Source organism: Bubalus kerabau, chromosome 9 (genome assembly GCF_029407905.1).
Source record: "Bubalus kerabau isolate K-KA32 ecotype Philippines breed swamp buffalo chromosome 9, PCC_UOA_SB_1v2, whole genome shotgun sequence".
Taxonomy (NCBI): Eukaryota; Metazoa; Chordata; class Mammalia; order Artiodactyla; family Bovidae; genus Bubalus; species Bubalus kerabau.
The window spans coordinates 79,538,270-79,558,413 of record NC_073632.1 but is presented as its reverse complement, the minus strand read 5'-3'; the positions used below and the strand labels follow the sequence as shown (position 1 = coordinate 79,558,413).

Below are 20,144 nucleotides of genomic sequence, written 5' to 3'. Positions count from 1 at the left end.
ATTTCACTTTAGATATGTAAATTAGGAAGACCACTATAGAAAAAACTTAGAGCAGAAAAATACAGGAGATAAAAATAAAGATCAAAAATAAGGATTTGGAACCAAAAGAACAACTTTGAGAAATACTAAAAATTAAGAATGGATACGATTTTGAAATGGGGATGAAGAAGAAAAGGATGACTTCCAGTTTTCTGAATGAACTTACTCAGTAGCTGATGATGCCATCCACTGAGATGGAAGAGAGGAGAAAGAGGGAAAAACTGGGAGAGGAAAGCTGATGGGTTCAGTTCAGTTTTTATCTGCTGAGTGTACAGACCCTTGTGCTCCAAGGCAGCTATGTCTCCTGGAAGGCAGCTGAATGTGCAAGAGTGAACATACATACTTATTAAAAACCAACTGATTTTAGGGCCAGATAAAAATAGCTGAAATTCCAGTACTTTGGCCACTTGATGCGAAGAAATGACTCATTGGAAAAGACCCTGATGCTAGGGAAGATTGAAGGTGGGAGGACAAGGGGATGACAGAGGATGAGACAGTTGGATGGCATCACCAACTCGATGGACATGCATGAGTTTGAGTAAGCTCCGGGAGTTGGTGATGGACAGGGAAGGCTGGTGTTCTGAAGTCCATGGGGTCACAAAGAGTCGGACACAACTGAGAGACTGAACTGAAAAATAGGTTCGATTCTAATCTCTGCTACTTAAAAGCTGGTTGACCTTAATATTCTCTAAGCCACAGTTTTCTTATCTGTAAAATGATGACCATAACAAACACGAAGCAAGGATATGGTAAGGACTGAAGTTAGTATACAGAAAATGCTAGATGAGCATAAGGTGTGCAATAAATGACACCTCTTGCTACATCTACACCTAGAGAAAAAACTTTTTTTGAAGTAAAATAGGTATGATATAAGTAAATTCTCTTTCATTTTATTATGAACTTTCTCTTTCATTTTATTATGAACTTTTAAAAACTTTCAGCCTATTTGTCCTTATCTTAATAAATGCCAAACATTTTTTCAAAAAGTTTTGAGACATTAATCAATATACTCTGCAAGATTTAAAGTCATTTAAAGATTTCATTCAAATAGGAATCATTTCATCCTAATGGGAATTTATTCTATGGTGATGAAAGTTCAAACAAGAAAATTCAAATGTATTTAAGGCATGTGGATGTAATGGGGAAAGCTTTGGACTTGGAGTCAGAAGACTATTGTGAAGTCCCAACTCTGACTTGGGACTTAATAGTCCCAAGCATCCCTTTACATATGCACAAGATGAACAGATTGGCCTGTATGTTCTGCTAAGTCTAAGGATGCTGAAGGAGAAGGATTTATGATGTTTGCAAAATTAAAGCCATCAAGCCATGAACCCTTGACAAAAACTTCACATTTCCTGTGGGTTAAAAGAGACAAACCCACTCCTGATGACCAGAGAGCAGAGACTTCCATTCTGACTCTGATCTGATCATCATCCGCAGGGGGAGAGTTTAGTACTAGGGAAGGAGAAAAAGAAAGGAGAATGAGAGTAATCTTTCCTTCTCTCGAAATCTCTCCCATTCCTACCACCAATTCAGCAGCTGGGTTTGAGCTGAAAGACCAGAAGGTCAGTCACTCAAGATTTCTGATTCTCAAACCTGGCTGAACACAAACAACACTGAGAACTTAATTAAAAAAAAAAAAAAAAAAAAAAAAACAAATTCCACAGCATTAAAATATCACGAGGAGTATACCCTATATGATTTACAGGGGTTGGTTTCATTTTGTAAAAGGTGATATGAAGCATCTTGTGTAATAACCTCACTCTAATGTTAAACCTCAGACTATATTGTCTTTAGCTTCATCTAACCGTGCTGAATCAAAAATTTGTTAAGTATACACACACACACCCTAAGGTAATTAACTGGATCTCCCTGGTTTGCATGGACTCTACCAGCTTTAGCTTTGAAAGTTCCAAGTCACAGGAAACTCCTGGGTCCCTGGAAAACAGGGACAGTAGGTCAATCTAGCTCACACGTGCACGCACGCATGCACACACACACATTCTTATACAGATGGACACAAACTTTTAAGGAATGCCCAGTGTGTCAGAACAAAGTACAGATAGATAGTAGCCTTCTCACAAAGCATCGCCACTAAGATGACGTCATCATGCACTCAGGTACATGGTCACACTTTCAGACCTCAGATGCCACTGCGATCAAAAGACAGGCAGTGGATGGCATAGGTGACATATCATCACACTGACTATCATCCATTTCACTAGAGCCCATGCTACTAATATTTAAGTTCAATAACCAGCATTTAAAAAAACTACTCTGAAGCCCCTGCTTCCCAATTGCCTTTTGTCTACTTTTGTAAAAACTCGGGTATTTTCGAGGAATAACCTCTACTATTTGACGAATTTTTTAATGGTCTTTGTAATTTTTTGTTACATTTTTTCTTGCAATGATACCAGTGAAATTAAATAATAATATATAAAGACATTAGACAATGGTCATATCTATCTATAAATTAAAACCTCAATTATCATGTCATTTAAATGAAACACTAATAGAAAGCAAACTAACTTGGAACAATATCTATACATCAGAAAGCACATTACTCTGAATTTTAAAATTGAACTCATTTCAGAAATCATTTCCAGAAGCATATTATTATAACAAATATACTGTCCTTTGTTGCCTGATGGGAACATAAGATTCTAAGATCTAGTCATGATCATACAAGCAAATAATACACACATGGTAAGCATACATCTCCTCATTTGTGACATCACTAATTGTCTGTGGGCAGAACATCTGGGATGCAACTGACGGTACTGTGGGAGTGGGGAGTGAAAGGAGAACCTCCCACTGACTCCCATTGCACACGCTGAAGGACTAGTATCACAAAGACACTACCAATAAATTAGGAGGAAAGGCTATATAAGTCCTTTCCCATTGAGAAATCTGAATTTTAGAATGGTTGCCACCAATCTCGTGCATTCCTCCCTGGGCAAAATGAAGCTCGCTCAGTTGTGTCCAACTCTTTGCGACTCCATGGACTATACAGTCCATGGAATTCTCCAGGTCAGAATACTGGAGTGGGCAGCCTTTCCCTTCTCCAGGGGATCTTTCCAACCCAGGGATCGAACCCAGGTCTCCCGCATTGCAGGTGGATTCTTTATTGGCTGAGCCACAAGGAAGCCCTATAAAGACCTTAGCAAAATAAGGAAATCCCTTCAGGACTGTGGTTGCCATCCTTAAAGTGAACAATAGGCATGCAAGTGATATGCTTCACCTTTCATACTCCTGACATTCAACCCCACATGCACCATCCAAGTACCTCTGGAATAAAACCTAATAAAGGAGGTGTGTAAAACTATTTAGACAGTAAAAAACACTTTGCACAATTTCAATGCCCTCATCTTTCTATCATTGTCTTTACAAGCAGACAATCAAGGAAGACCTCAATATATGATATCATTAAGCAGCAACAGTATACATTTCCAAAGGTATGTTTTATGATCTTGAAAGAGGATTCAAAATTTGACTAAAAATATGTTTAACAAAAACTTGCTTTTTACAATATATCCCTTCCAGTATGATTTTGAGTCTTCTTACCACAACATTTTTCAGTAAAACTGAGATTGAATTACGACTTACGGATTGCTCATTTAAATCCTGGGAGTCTTCCATGTGGTTTTCTTACTTCTCCTGCCACCCCCAAGTAGAAGCAGCTTCCTCCAATTAAAAATGGACTATCTGAAACAAAACAATGAAAACAAAGTGGAAAAATGAAAAAAGTTATCTTTTAAAATTATTTGTAAAGTTACCAAAACTTTGATTTACATGATAATAATCTGTAGAGACATTATTTTTCAAGAACAAAATTTCTTAGTATTGTTCCCATATCTGATAGAAATGATGACCTTGAAAATCACATCATAGTAATACTGAGATAAGTAAACAGCTACTTAGGCATCCTGCAGATAAACAAAAGCATCTGAGGACAACTTCAGAGACCCAGGGTGCAGTAAACACCCAATGTGTTATTTTGCTGAGAGAGGTCTGTCATTAAGCAATTGACAGATTAAAAGTTAAAAGTCTGTGTTTTGTGTTAGTTGCTCAGTCGTATCCAACTCTTTGAGACCCCATGAACTGTAGCCCGCCAGGCTCCTCTGTCCATGGGATTCTCCAAGCAATAATACGGGAGTGGGTTGCCATTTCCTTCTCCAAAAGTCTGCATTAACCATTCATTTTCTAAAGAATATAAAATTGAAGAAATATAATGTGTATTTTAATATGACAGCTCTATACTACAGGAAAATTTGTCTCAATTGCCAGATGATCAAATTCTGTTCTAAAAAATATAATGTGATAAAATGCATGCACAATTTTTTAACAAGAATGAAAATAAGACTATCATGATAAAAAAGTATTACAGAAATATGTAAGAAGGAAAACTGGTCAGTAAACTACTCAAAAAATATTCATCTTTACTTGATATAATACATTAAAAATTTTCCAGGTAAACTGAAGTCTAAATATACTCTAAGAAAAACAGGCATATATATTTTAAATTCCCATATAGAGAAGACTTATATAATAGAAGCAATGGAATATAACACAAAAAAAGCCAAACACCCCCTTGAGTTCCCCCCCACACCCACAATTAATCACAATTAAAAGATACATGAAAATATAGAAGTATCTCTGCAAATATCAAACTAATAATAAGCTAATGTCCTTGACATAATAAAGAGCTCTTACAGTCTAAACAGAAAAGCATATGCTCTCCTACAGAAAAATGGGCAATCACCACAAAACAATGTTCAAGCTCACTAATCTATGAAATGCACTTTAAATTATTAATGATACATTTCCAGCCCTTCATATTGTAATTCTAAAGTAAAATTAAAAGAATATGAGTTTACAAAAAGATCTCTATAAAAAAGTGTTCATTATAAGCATAAACACAGATATAAATTATTAAACTTACATTTCAAGGAATATTTAGAGACATCAAAAGTTTTCAAAGATATCATTTAAGTGGAAAATAAATATTCCAGTCTGCAGAAACAATATGTTCCCAACTCACTTTATAGAACATTCAACATATTGGAGGGGTTTTACTTGGTTTTAAGTATTCCCTACTACAACTAGAAAGACGTGGTTTTAGTTTCTTTTCTGCCCTGCAGTACAGTCTTTAATAAACCAGTTACTTTCTTTATTAGGACATAAGACGTTTTAAAATGTACATTGCTTTACATATACATGAACACAGAGACACAAATCAAAGATTCTTTTCTAAAATTTTCTCTAATTTAAATTTTTAAATTTTTAAAAGTCATAAAATGGGAATGACAACTTCTATGTATGTATTGTGACAGTCTCAGTAAGACACTGATTACAATTACTCCAAAACCAGAAAGGTGTCATTTTTAAAGAAAAGCACTATTTTAAAGGGCATTTAAGGTGGGGATGAGGAAGGGTACATAGTAACACACTGAAAGGTGTTACAGTTTACATCTGAATTTAGGAAGATAGGTAGGCAGGAAGTTCTAGATTTAAAGATGTCATTCTTTGTGTTGGAGGTGGCCCTGAGAAATGGTGATGGGAAAAAAGCCCAGCTCTTTTCCTTTTCACCTCGCACCTTCGTCTTTCTTCTCCCACTCTCCCCCATCTCCTTACAGACCCTCGCATCACATCTGGTTCTCCCTCCCTGTCCTGCTTCTTGCTGATCTCTGGCTTGCTCTTCCCATCCAAGCGGACCTCCTGATCCTTGGCCCGACCACTCTGGCCCACTCTTGCCTTGGATAAGGTGCACAACTTAGGAAATGTGGCCACTAGTCCAACTGATGCTAAACTGCTAAGATTCTACACCTGCCAGCACCATGAGCCCTTCCTCTCTCCTGCAGGAAGAAACTGTGAGGGATTATTTCCTTTACAGTCATTTTCTCCCTACTACCTGGATAATAAATTAGCCAAGTACTCTCTTAAAGGGGGAATCTGATGTTCCTTTTCATCTAATAGATGGGTAAGATGAATGGCAAAAATACTGTACCAGAGTATCAAGGGAAGAAACACTAAATTCAGCCATGTAAAAACAAAACCAAAACTTTTTATTTCTGAATAGAGAAAAATAGCCCACAAAATAAAAAGATACAACAGATTATAAAAATATCTTCAATAAATACTATAAAGATGACTTTAAAAACAAAAATATTGCTAAGACAAAGTTTAAGGAACTATTAAATGACTAAGCAAAGATATGAAAAATCATTATTTAAAATGTAAGTAATAAACAAATATTTGAAAAAGTATTCACTTTCACAGGTGCCAAAATATGCAAACTTAAGCAACAAGTATACAGTTTGGATTCCTATACATATCTTCAATAACTAACCATTTTAAATATTATTAATACCCAGTGTCAGAAAGGATACTGTGAAAATGATGTCCTCATTCAACTGCCACTGATAATGCCAAGTTTTCTAATATTTTTAGAAAGCAGTCTGTCACTGCATTTTAAAATATGTTTAAACATTTTTACCCAATGTATCAACTTTCTTAGGGAGTAAACCATTTCCTTCCAAAAGTGACAAGGTATTCACTACAGTGGCATTCACAGTAATAAAAATTAGATGTAGCTTCATCTTTGCAGAGCATCGATTAAACAAATTATGGTCAAAAAATTTAATATAAATGCAAAGCTCAGAAGTACAATTATAAAAATGACATGAAAAGCAAAAAGTACTGATTATATAGTAAGTAAAAAAAAATCAGAACACAAAATTTTAGCTATGCTAATACTAATGTAAATTTAGCGTGTATTTGGGTATTGGTTAAAAAGAAACATAAAAATATACATAATTTGATAAAGAATTATGTCTTTGGCTTCACATACTTTGATTATTGTCGATTCTATTGCCTGTTTGCAATAAATTATATTTTATTTTTTTCCACCATAATACAGGAAGACAGAGTAAGTAAAACCAAATGATGCTAAAATGATTTCACAAGATCAGTTAAAAGCACAGCAAACAATGAAAGGGAATTTTCCAAGTAGTAGATTCTATCTTCAAGTGAACTCTGTGTCTTTCTCTGGGAAATAAATTTCAAAACCAGAGTAATTTCTTTAAGGCAAGTATCCTTTATCCTATTTATCAGTGTCATCTACAGCACCCATCTTAGTGTCTGACGAGCATTACGTGGTTAACAAATATTAACTGAATGAATGACAAAATTAATGGTGGATGAAATCATACATAATGTATTGAACAATGCAAACAAAAAGTGTAAACAGCCATATAACTTAATTTGGAAAATTCTGTCTCAACTATGTGGCTATGTTAAGCAAAATGCTATGCTTTTCAGGTAGAATATTGTAACTTTTCAAAAAATTTAATATTGAGAATAGTCCATTTTAAATACCATTTTAAATACCATTAGGCAAGTAGGTATTTTCCTATTGCCTCACACAGTACCTGGTGGACTAATCTCAATATTAAATTTTCGGCTTCCCTGGTGGATCAGATGGTAAAGAATCTGCCACCAATGCAGGAGACCCTGTGTTCAGAAGATCCCCTGAAGGAAACGGCAATCCACTCCAGTATTCTTGCCTGGAAAATTCCATGGAGAGAGGAGCCTGGCAGGCTACAGTCCATAGGGTTGCAAAGAGTCAGCCACAACTGAGCACCTGAGCACACATACGCAACAATAAAATACTTATAATAATATGACTATTATAATCAAATGTAGCCTGTTATTTATTTATAACATAGTATGTTATTTTAGTTTCCTAAAGTTGCTGTTATAAAGTACTAAGATTAGGTGGCTTAAACAACAGAAATCTATTCTCTCATAGTTCTGACAGTACAAAGTCCTAAATTAACACACTGGAAGATTCATGCCCTCTCTGGAGGCTCTAGAAAGGAATCATTCTTTGTCTCTTCCTAATTTCTGGTGTTTGCCAGCAATCCTTAGCATCCCCTGGCTTGTAGATGCATCTTAGTGTGGCCATCACACAATATTCTCCCTGCATCTCTCTCCAAAGAACTTCCTCTGTATTTGCGTCTCTCTGTCCAAATTTCCCTATTCTTACAAGTACACCAGCTATTGGACTAGAACCCACTCTAATCTGGTCAAATCTCATTTTAACTCGATTACATCTGCAAAGACCCTATTTCCAAGTAAGGTAGCATTCACAAGTAAGGTGGTTAGAACTTAAACCTATCTTTTGGGAAAAACAACTCAACCCAAAACACATGTACAATGATCACGTTAAAATAATATTAAGATGTGATCGAGGTTTAAATGTAGAAGATTGAAGGCAGGAGGAGAAGGGGATGACAGAGGATAATATGGTTAGATGGCATCACAGACTCGATGGACATGAGTTTGAGCAAGCTCCGGGAATTGGTGATGGACAGGGAAGCCTGGTGTTCTGCAGTTCATGGGGTCTCAAAGAGTCGAACACAATTGAGTGATTTAACTGAACTGAAGGTTTAAACGTAGTATTTCCAGAAAAGATACACAAGAATTAAATTAAGAATATCTATCACTAGGAAACAACTGATAATATTCTAGAAGGACTACCATCTCTGGGCACTCACTGGTGCTAACTCAAGTGAAATTAAACATTAAGACAGCCAGAAAACTGTTGAAGCATAAGAGAATAAAGCAAAGACTAGCCTTTTCTGTTAACCACTGCTTCAGAATCTACTTAATGTTCCAGTTGGGGAGTTATTTGCATCAATGTTCCATGTTACAACATAATACTTTGCTTTATATTTCCTTAAAATTGAGATTGTTACTTAGTTTAACTGTTTTACGGTAACATGAATTTATTTCTTTGCCAAACACTCTAAAGTACTAAAATATTATGAGCCCAGTGATTTTATATTACTGGACCAAGTAAAACTACCTGGGCTAATTGCAGACACAGTATTATTTTACATCATAATTTAGCAATGGTTGTTATGCTAAATCCTTTAACATTTAATATTCACAAATACATGAGAAAAAGACAAGACCATTCTTCAAATCAAATAAGAGAAGTATTACCTCATAATAAAGATATAAAATTAAGGAATAACAGTAACCTCATGCTGTTTTATGAGGCAATAATTTAGTTCCAAGCTCTATTTCAAGGCCATTCTCCCCAAAATGGTGAATTTCGAACAGGAATCACAGCGACCTCACTCATTCTGTGTTAGATTATTTCTTCTGAAGTTAGGTTTTCAACATACAGAAAATTGATCATATCCTTTTCTTGAACTCTGCCCTAGACCTAAGGTGGAAACTCCTGTCCCATGGAAAATCAGAATTTAAAAAATCAGCAAATCTTCTAATTTAAACATATAATGAGATTATATATCAAATGTTAAAAACATTTCTCAGAAACGGAATGAGATATTTAGACTTAGAAATGGCACAGAAAGGACACTGTGCTTTCAAGAAAGAGAAGATGCTGAAAGAAGTAGGAAGAGCTTGTGGAGTCTGTGTGATGTAACCCTAATCCTCTGTCTTTCTAAGCAAACCATCAATACTAGACTAACCAGGCATGCTTTCCCTTGGTTGTGTGTGTGTTGTGTGTGTGTGTGTGTGTGTGTGTGTGTGTGTGTGTGTGTGAATGCGTGTGCGTGCTCAGTCATGTCCGACTCTTTGAGACCCCATGGACTGTAGCCCACCAGGCTCCTCTGTTCATGGAATTCTTCAGGCAGGAATACTGGAGTGGGTTGCCATTTATTCCTCCAGGGGATCTTCCTGACCCAGGGATCAAACCTGAGTCTCATCAATCACCTTCATTGCAGGCAGATTCTTTACCACTCGCACCACCTGGGAAGCCCTTACTCTAGCTAAAGGCAAATGTGAAGAGTGAAGGGGGGCTCCCTGTTTCAGAGCTGGCATGGAACTAAGACAGAAGCTGCAGGGGGTGGGTGGGGGGGTGGATATTCTGCTGGACTATATACACAGATGGCAAGGCCTCCCACTGATCATTAAAGCTTAACACCTGTCATCGACTCCTTGTCACTCCTCTCCACATTCAATAAAGGACCTAGCAATACCTCATGGAGTTCACTCGAATCCCTCCATGTTTCTCTCCTCACAGATACTATAGTAGTTCAAGCCATCACCTTTCCTACATTGAAGCAGCAGCCTCCTAAGGGCCCTCCATCCTGCTCCCTGGGCCTCATTTTTCACGGCATAGTCAGAGTGATAGCTTTAAAATAAAGATCTGATTATGTTCTCTTCAATCCAGAGCTTTGCCCTTTCCTTGGGATAAACCGTTCTTTCACTGGTGCTTCTGCAGCTCTGGCAGTACACCACTCTGCCAAAATGACCCAAGACAGGTGACCAGAAGTCAGATGCTTTTGTTCCCTGGGGCCATGGACCAAAGTAGAAGTTTAGGGAGAGCTCCATCTTCCTTCTCCCTGAGGTCCAGACCTTATTCCACAGTCCTTGCCATCCCTTCACCCTATCACTACCATCACACTGCTCTGCGGGCAAAGGTTGGGAATTCCACCAGGAGTCTCCTGTGAGGGTGCATGCACAGTAGAGGCTATGTTTGCGTCTTGCTGCAGTGCAAAGAAAAAAGAAGAAGGAAAGAGACTACATTCCTCCACCCATCTTCCAAATGCCGAGTATGCGTGCCTATCTGCTAAATTGCTCAGTCGTGTCCAACTGTTTTTGTGACCCTATCAACTATAGCCCACCAGGCTCCTCTGTCCATGGGATTCTCCAAGAATACTGGAGTGGGTTGCCAAGCCCTTCTCTAGGGGATCTTACCCACCCAGGAATCGAACCCACTTCTCTTGCATTAGCAAGCAGGTTCTTTACCCCTAGGGCCACATGGGAAGCCCAAATGTCTAGTACATTCTTAGGGTAAGATATAAATATTGCACCCAACCCAAACTCTTGTTCTAGCTCCTGTGAAGATTCTGCAGTGGAGATGGAAGTGTGTGGATAGTTCTGTCCATAACCTCTGGCACAGCCCCCATTCTATTCTAGGTGGGGGCTTCAGAGAATTTATTATACATGAAAAGTCTTCTGGACCAAGGCAAGGTGTCTGGCATTCCATTATATTCTATCATTTAGAACAGCTAATCTATTGTTTGACTTGTAGATTATCAAATTGTAAATGAATTTTCAAAAACATTTGTGTATAAAATTAAGGTTTGCTTGCATGTGAAGTGAAGTTGCTCAGTTGGGTCCGACTCTTTGCAACCCCATAGACTGCAGCCTACCAGGCTCCTCTGTCCATGGGATTTTCCAGGCAATAGTACTGGAGTGGGTTGCCATTTCCTGCTCCAGGGGATCTTTCCAACCCAGGGCTCGAACCCGGGTCTCCCACATTGTAGACAGACGCTTTACCATCTGAGCCACCAGGGAAGTCCCATGAGGGTACTTATATACCTATTGTTGTTTAGTCTCTAAGTGGTGTCCAGTGCTTTTGCAACCCCATGGATTGTTGCCTGTCAGGTTTCTCTGTTCATGGGATTTCCCAGGCAAGAATACTGGAGTGGGTTGCCATTTTCCTTCTCCAGGGGCTCTTCCAGGGATTGAACCTACAAGTCCTGCATTGCAGGCAGATTCTTTACTGCTGAGCCACCAGGGAAACCCATATACATCTATGAATATCACACTGACCAGTATTCATCTGATAACACATTAAGTCCCCCAGGACTTTTCCAGTGACATCAAATTACTTCAGTCTAATGACTCGTCACTATCCCTTCCAATGGCTTAGGATGTAGGCCCGAGAAAGTACCAGGCTACTCCTCCATCAGTGGCAAAATCTCTAGCATATAAAACTTGGGAGCTTTTTATTGCCATGAGTAAAAAGCTGATCTTCTAGGGAGAGACAGAAAGGAGCTGACCCAGAAAGAGAAGCAAAAACGGGAGATGGCAAGAAAGTCCTGGCAGAATTCAAGTCCCTGGATCCTGTTACTCATGAAGCCTCACTGTCTCTCTGCTCTTCCTGCTGCATCGTTGCTCAGTGCTTCGTTGGATTCCATGAGCAATCCTCATAATCTCCAATTAAATTCTCTCCTTTACTAAGAGATTGCCTCACATAAAACTGCAATTGTATAAGAGGTCTAACAAGTTTTATTCCCACTGCATTCTTGAGTTATTATAGCTGAGATCAACTGTCAAGAATGACACTGCCTTTAGATCCTCCACACCAAGTTCCCCTCATTGCCCTCCAAATTTCGTTAATGGGTCTCTGAAGCTGGGTCAGGCATTGGCTCGTTCCAGCTGCTCAGGAAGCATGCCAGAGAGGGAAGCCAACAGCACAAAGAACACCCAGCTCCAATTCTATGGCCAACTGTTCAGAAAGGTAAGATGGGCATTCTGTGACCATGCACATGACTCTTGTCCCTGCTTGTACAAAAGGAAAACAGAAAAGGTGTCTAATAAACAGATCGAGGTGAACAGTAATGTCTGGCTTCAATCTCCTTAAATGAAGTCAAGCTAAAAAGTAGATGCTGAGCTATTTTTGAACTGTTTACAAGACAGGGCATGGATTTTGCAAAATGGTCCATTTAACACAAAATGTTTAAAATTAATGAGGTTAATTTCTCATGCTAAAAAATGATAACAAGCCAAATTTCATGATAATTATGGTTTCCCAGCTGGCACTAGTGGTAAAGAACTCAACTGCCAATGTAGGAGATGCAAGAGACATGGGTTCAATCCCTGGGTCGGGAAGATACCCTGGAGGAGGGCATAGTAACCCACTTCAATATTCTTGCCTGGAGAATCCCGTGGACAGAGGAGCCTAGCAGGCTACAGTTCTTAGGGATACACAGAAGTCAGACACGACTGAAGCGACTGAGCACGCACACATGCGTTTGGGTCCTTAGTGATATACAGATTCATTTGATAGCAGCCATCTTCCTGGAATTATAAACTACCATCACTTGATTTTTGACAGTAAGGGCCAGCCAAGGTTATGTTTTGTTTGTGTTTGCTAATTGTTGATGGTTGGCTAGTCAACTTAGAAAACACGCATATAATTGAAACCAGCTAGTCTCACAGAAACATCTCGAAGAATTTTGAGCTTGGCAACTTTTATTACACCTACATATTCTGTAACCTACTTTCCTTCTCATGCATCCCTTGTTGTTCTTCCCATACTACACTTTCACTGACCGTAGAGCTTTCTGCATTTACTGTAATAGTTCATTGAACTATGAAGCCTGACAGAAAAGAACTATTTGAGCCTTTCTGAATAAAATATCTGCTCTTCTCTCCTCTTGAGACCCCAGAAGTCTAAAAAATGTCTTTCTGGAGGCAACAGAAATGCAGGGACTCCTAGTAAAGACTTAGGGGCTTCCCCGGTAGCTCAGTGGGTAAACAATCCACTTGCAAAGCAGGAGAGGCAGGTTTGATCCCTGGGTTGGAAAGATCCCCTGGAGGAGGGCATGGCAACCCACTCCAGTATTCTTGCCTGGAGAATCCCATGGACAAAGGACCCTGTACAGTTCATGACGTTGTAAAAGACTAAACAACAACATCAACAAAGTAAAGACTTTAGGAATAAGACAAGTCTATATGTGAGTCCTTGCTTTCCTACTGGATAACTATGGCCTTGGGATGTTCATAAATACCTTTGAATATCATCCTCTTTATCCATCATATAGGAATAATAATAATAATACCTATATTATACTTTGTTAGGATTAAATAAAATCATGTATTTCAAAAATGTAAGCCATTTACTAATGACAGACTGGAAGAAAATTTCTGCTTTTTTATTCATTCTTCATATAATTAATTAAAATATTTTAAGTTTTTTCTATATAGTAGAATTGTACTTGTGTGATTTCTATGAAAATAATTTTTAACTCTGTCCAACTAAGAATGTTATACTAATCAGTTGTTTTCAGGAACTGCATTAACTATCTATATATAAGCAGTTAGTAGCCCAAGTCACCAGTCTTGGACCAATTTTCTGAACTCACACTAGTTTGTAAAAATGAAGAGTTTTTGATATTTTGATCAGGTGAGATTACCCTTTACCTATTTTGAGTTTGCCATTCTACATAGCAAAGAAGTTGTGGTTGGTTTCTTTAGCACTGAGACTGATGTTTACAGTAACAGAATTATAGATGAGTACATAAAAGAGAACACATTTTCAGAAAAGAGCGTGAACAAGGAATGGCATTCAGTGTTAACAGAATGCTGAGAAGTTCTGAATTGGCAAAAGCGGAGTAAAGTGCTAAATACTAGTGAATACATACACTTTGTTATTACTGCTTTGATACCTTTGAAACACAAAAAATGAATGGTAAATATGATATAACTGCAACAATACATCTACCTCCAATTTATGAAAAATAGGGACCAGTGACTGGAGTTAAGGGGCAGGCGACTAACTTGAAGGCTGTTGTGATAATCTGAATAAGAAATCAGGAGAACCTGGACTGATACGGTGACTGAAAGAAGCCTAGAGAAAAGATGGATATGTGGGATTACAAGAAAGACAAATCTTTATAAGGCAAATGCAACTGATATGTAACCAGTAAGACAAACATAATTATCAGGTGTCACACCTGGATTCTGGAGAAACTGGCGATATGAAAAAGTTGAGCAGAAAATTTTTTCTGTTTTATTTGCATATAACTGTTTTGCTGACCTTATGTTCATTTATAAAGATAGGAAGAAAACAACAGCAAGAGGTGACACAGGAAGGAAGAAGTCTGAGAAGTTCGTCTCTTTTACTGAAGGAAAGCTAGGACAACTCATCCTGCCATCTAACTCAACGAGGGAGTTTGTCAGGTGAAAGAGCCTTTGGGAAGACAGTAAAAGAAAATAATTGAAATAAATCAAACCTCAGCCTCACACAAACATAATTCTAAATAGTTACTGCATCGCTAGCATGGAAACCGCAAGCCAAAATATTAAAATCAGGATTGAGCCAGAGATTTGAATTCCCTAGACTCCAGGGAAGCAAATGAAAAACTGGCCCACAGGGCATAAAGGATTCTGAAATAAAAATTCATCAAAAGTGATAAGCTACACCAGGAAACAAAACACCACGGAGACAACAGATGCAACAACAGGAGATTTGGAACCCCAAAATTTGAGATTAATGATAATCGGAAAGATCTCACACATATAATAAGTGTGCTTAAAATAATTAAAGAAGAAATAGAAACAAAATTGAAGGACCCACAAATCGCAAAAAATAAATACACAAATTTGGAAAAGAACCTTAAAAGTGTTTTTAAAAATATATCCATTGAAATTTCAAATGAGAAATGAATGAAATAAACAGCTGATTAAATTCAGCTAAGGAAACAATTTGTAAAGTAAAAGATAAAACTCGGGAAGTACCCCATCCCCATAAAAGAAAGAAATAAAAACAAAAACAATAGCAGCAACACAAACCTATCTTTTCCTCTAAAGTTTTCTGCCTTACCAATTTCAAAGGAATAAAGGTGTGACACCTGAAAATCATGGTTTTTATTTTGCGAGTAGGGGATCCAATATATAACAAAGTAAATATGAGATATATAAAATATAGCAGTAAATTTGACTTCCCTAAATACAAGTTTCATGCTTGAACTGTGTCTATAGAGAATAACAGTTAAGAATTTAATTAAATGTAATGCTCTTTACCTTCCTAAAATTTGGGACACCTAAAGAGAATTTTATTTACCCAGATTTTTTAGTTGAGGCATCCAAGAAAGGTTTTTTTCCCCAAGAAAGTTTGAATATCTTCTTTTCTCCCAAATTTCCCCATAGCATCAGAGTATAAAAGCATCCACTGACTTTGTAACTGCATTAACAATAGAATCACATTTACAAAATCTGCCATTTAGCATCTAGTAATCCAAAGAATTTCTTAAAGGTCAAAGCTGAAAGAATTCAGAAAATAATCTCAAATAAATCTTATGTTCAATTCAATTCCATGCTTTGCTTCCCTAAAGTATGACTTTAAAGGCAAACTTAGAGAGACAGAGACTATGAATGAAATTCATAGCATCTTACTTCTTTGTCTTGGGATCATAAGGGGTATAGAAGTAAGTGGGGTTTATTAAAAGAGTGATCATATGAGTTTGTAGACAGTGAATAGAACCATCTACTTCTCCTCTTTCTTTCTTTCAGTTCTTCCTTACCTATTAGTCTTAAAAATCTACTTTTCAGAACTTCCACTCTGGTCTGCTCACAGAGCAGAAATTGAATCCTGCTTTTATATGTGTGGCAGATACATAGATATTAGATATTAAGAAATACTGTAATATTCTTAAGATACTAGAATAAGTATCTCATATACTAGATATTAAAAAGTGCAATCATTTATGTCACCCCTAAATATTTTTTCCTCAAGTTAAGTACCCCTAGTTAATATGACCACATCTTTAAATAAGAAATCCTTGTTTCCCAATAGGAATTAAGAGGGAATTCAGTCAGCCACAAAAGCATGTCTGCCTATGAAATGCATTAAATGGAAGGTGGATTAGAAATAGGTCAGTGTACATCATTATTTTCAAACCGTTCAATTACAAGTTGACACTAAATTAATATCAATCAGTATGGTGTGTGTGTGCTCGGTCGCTCAATTGTGTGCAACTCTTTATGACCTCATGGACTGTAGACCACCAGGCGCCTCTGTCCATGGAATTTTCCAGGCAAGAATACTGGAGCAGTTTTCACTTCCTCCTCCAGAGATCTCCCCGACCCAGGGACAAACCCATGTCTCTTACATCTCCTGCGTTGGCAGGCAGATTCTTTACCACTAGTGCTACCTGGGAAGCCCCCAGGTCATCATGAATGTATATCAAATATCACATTCATACCCAGACCAAAAAAAAAAAAAAATAGGAAAAGAAATCCAATTAGATGAAATGGAAATTAGTAACAATAAATTTTCAAAGCTATAAGAATGCTCCTTTGAGAAAGACCCGAGGGGTTTTGTTTGTTTGCTGGTTCATTTAACACTGAATAATTTCTTTCGAAAAATTAAAAAAGAAAAAAAAAAGACTAATTTTTAAACTGCAGGAAAGTTTCCTTTGCCTAGGTCTTGGCCATGCCTGGATCTATTCAGTCCCCAGGGCTCCAAGGGCTCTTGGGCCTCAGGACTACCTTGGTAAAGAACATGGGAAGAGCTGGTGAGCCATAAAGCTGGAGCCAAGTCTGAGTCCTAAGTCTCAGGACTGCAAGAAAAGGACAAGAAAACAAACCAACCAAAAATGTGTTGAGCAAACTCTGGAGAAGAGGTGGAGGGTAGATGGCAGCCCTATATTCCTTGGATTCTCTGTTACAGTGTGCTACGCTGGGGGAAAATGCAATACTCTGCTGATGTGAAGCTACTTGGGGTGTTAGCTGTTCCATCAAGAAGTGAGGTCTGACTCAGAGAAATACTATTTGCTTTTTAAATATGACTCTTAAAGCATGGAGAAAAAAAAATGAAGCAGGTGAAGCAAGTTTGGGAAAACACTGGTTAAACTAGTTAAGAAAAAGATCACGATGAAAAAGAATTTAAAATATGAGACTTGAAACTTCAGGAAGATGAGAGAGGAGCAGAATAACCGGCCCCCTCTTGATTAAAGTAAATATAAAGATACTGTTGTTAGAGATGTGGACGTTGGTCCTTTCTGTACTTTTGAGGGGTGGTGTGGTTTTTCCTGGTTGTTACTCTGTTCCATATCTACCTGGGGCTTCAGCCAAGTTCTTGTTCAAACACTCAAACTCTATTAGTTTCTGAAGAAGCTAATGGAGTTGCTCTGCAGTATCTATGCTTCAGGCACTTAACAGACTCTGCTGTGGCCTGAATAAAGACAATCCAACTTAGTTTTTAATGTCTTAATCTTTCCTTTTTTTTTTCATGTTCATGAAAAAGAAAAATACAGTGAGTTTTTTTAAGAAACTATCTACGATATATAAATTCAAATTATTTATAGTCCCTACATTAAGACTATATCTTGCAAAACAGTTTCCTGTATAATGTATGAATGAATGAACAAATAAGTAAATAATGAAACACTCCTAAGGAGTGTTTAAGAAATAAATAAGTTTAATTTCATGAAGTTTCAGACTGAATCAGGCAAACAGAATCATAGATTTCCATGTCTGCCATGACTCAGTGGATAGCTTTGGGAAAACCTTGTAATTTCTCCATACTTCAGTTTCTCACCCTATAAAAGGAGTATATGGCTTGAAATTTAATTCCCTCACAGCAGTGTGAGTTTTGATTCAACATTTATAAAAGACTTTTTAACTTCCCTGATTAATAGGCAAAATACTGTGGTAGCTGTATAATCCACTTTCCAAAATGTATAAAGGTAACTGGTCACATCTGATGTAAAATAATACTTGAGTGGAGAAATAAATATCAGTCATATTTATAACTATGCCATTCCATTTTCTAAGTAATAAAAATTACTTCTAACAGAAAAAGTATCAAATTAATATTCAAGCCAGTTGAAGTGTTATCATCACAGGCTTACCTACATTTGGGAGAAGGGGAGTTGTTTTGTTTTTCCAGACTGTCCCGCGTGTTTATATGGTAAAGTCAGGAATGTTGGGCATGGTTTTGAAGGCCTCTAGCGTATTCGTTGGTTTCTGGCATTCTAATGCACTCTACTCTTATAACCATAAAAGTACTCTTGAGTGCTTCTGGAAATATATAACAAATCCTTAATCAATTTAAGAGTGTTTTAACTGCATACATGAAATTTCTTGGGAGGAAAATGTTAGCTATTCTACACACATATAGTACTTAAGTTAGCAAGAGAGTTCTTTCTCAAAGGCACAGAGCAGTTTCCCCATAGTAATATAATTTTCAGTTTTATGTGCCTAAGTCCTATTGAATCCCTTAAAATAACAGGAAATTCTGCAGGAAAAAAAAACTCACAAAAATTGATAGCAATATTTATCCAACACTGGGAGGAATCAGTTAGCTATTATTCTGAGTTGGATTACTCTCTTAAGGTACCAGATACCATTAAAGGTTAGCCAGACTCTTAATAAACCAGAAATTATAAGACTGAATATTCTGGAGATAGAACTTTCTACATATAAGACTTTCACAGGAAAAGCAACTGACTAACAAACTTCACTTTAAACTTCACGTGTCATAATACTTTAGCTAGGCCTTGAATGGCAATTTTCTGAATTTTGATGCTTTCATTTTAATTTTCATATTAGATTGTAACATTTCACAGATTTACAAATCAAAACATGGATAAGATACAGTTGATAGTTTGACATATGGTAATATTTAATAACATTCAATATGGAGTGATCTTATTTATCATAATACAATGTCTAAGCCTTTCATCTACATGTTTAAATGCTCTAGTAATAGATGTAAGGTGCTTACAACTGTGCCTGGCACATAGTTGGCTCTTAACAGAATAAAAATATACCATGCCTCATAAGTTCTCAACAATAACAGAGCTTCTCTTAACAATTCTTATAAATATTTTATGGTGCTAAGTAAAAGCATGTCATGAATGTTATACACACTGAGTTTTTTTCCTACCAAGTGGTTTAAAAACTATGAATACATATATTAATAATCATTCATGTAAGGAGTGGAGAAGGAAATGGCAACCCATACCGGTATTCCTGTCTGGAGAATCCCATGGACAGAGGAGCCTGGCAGGCTACAGTCTATGGGGTCACAAGACTGGACACAACTGAGCGACTAAGCATGCGTGTGCATGTAAAGGAGCAGTGACCACCCTTAAGCGAGATACTAACTGCATATAACATAGATTTGTTACATATGTGGTTAACATAATTTGCTCTTATCAGTGAATTCTTCCATTTAGTGTGTGAGTCTCAAGGAATTTACTGCTATAAGCCATCTTATTAACCAAAGCACAAATACAATATTCAACTTAGCATATAATATTGCCTTTGGCTTTATGAGAAAGATGTCCTCCCAAGGATACATGGTGTTATGACCCTTTTTGTATTTTGGCACCATTTATGCAAAAGGCACATGCTCTTTCATCTATTAATCCTACATCTAAAGTTTTATCTATGGAAATTTGGGGCTGATATACAAAACGATACATAAGCTCCATGACTGCAACACTTTATAATAGTAAAAATCTTCAAGCAACCTAAAAATATATCAAGAAGAGATCAATTAAAGTATAAAACATATTAATACATTAAACAGAAGTACCCCAAACTAC

At 37.1% G+C, this 20,144-nt stretch overlaps 1 protein-coding gene across 9 annotated transcripts in view; it reads right to left on the bottom strand.

Annotated features, from left to right (window-relative positions):
- EYA4 (EYA transcriptional coactivator and phosphatase 4) overlaps positions 1-20,144 on the bottom strand; it is a 358,775-nt gene that overhangs the window by 278,290 nt on the left and 60,341 nt on the right. For all 9 annotated transcript variants that reach the window (XM_055535668.1, XM_055535669.1, XM_055535670.1 and 6 more), the window contains one exon: positions 3,646-3,744. In XM_055535668.1, coding sequence (XP_055391643.1) covers positions 3,646-3,678 — 33 coding nt within the window. In that variant the 5' untranslated portion in view covers positions 3,679-3,744. The remainder of the gene's footprint in view (positions 1-3,645; positions 3,745-20,144) is intronic.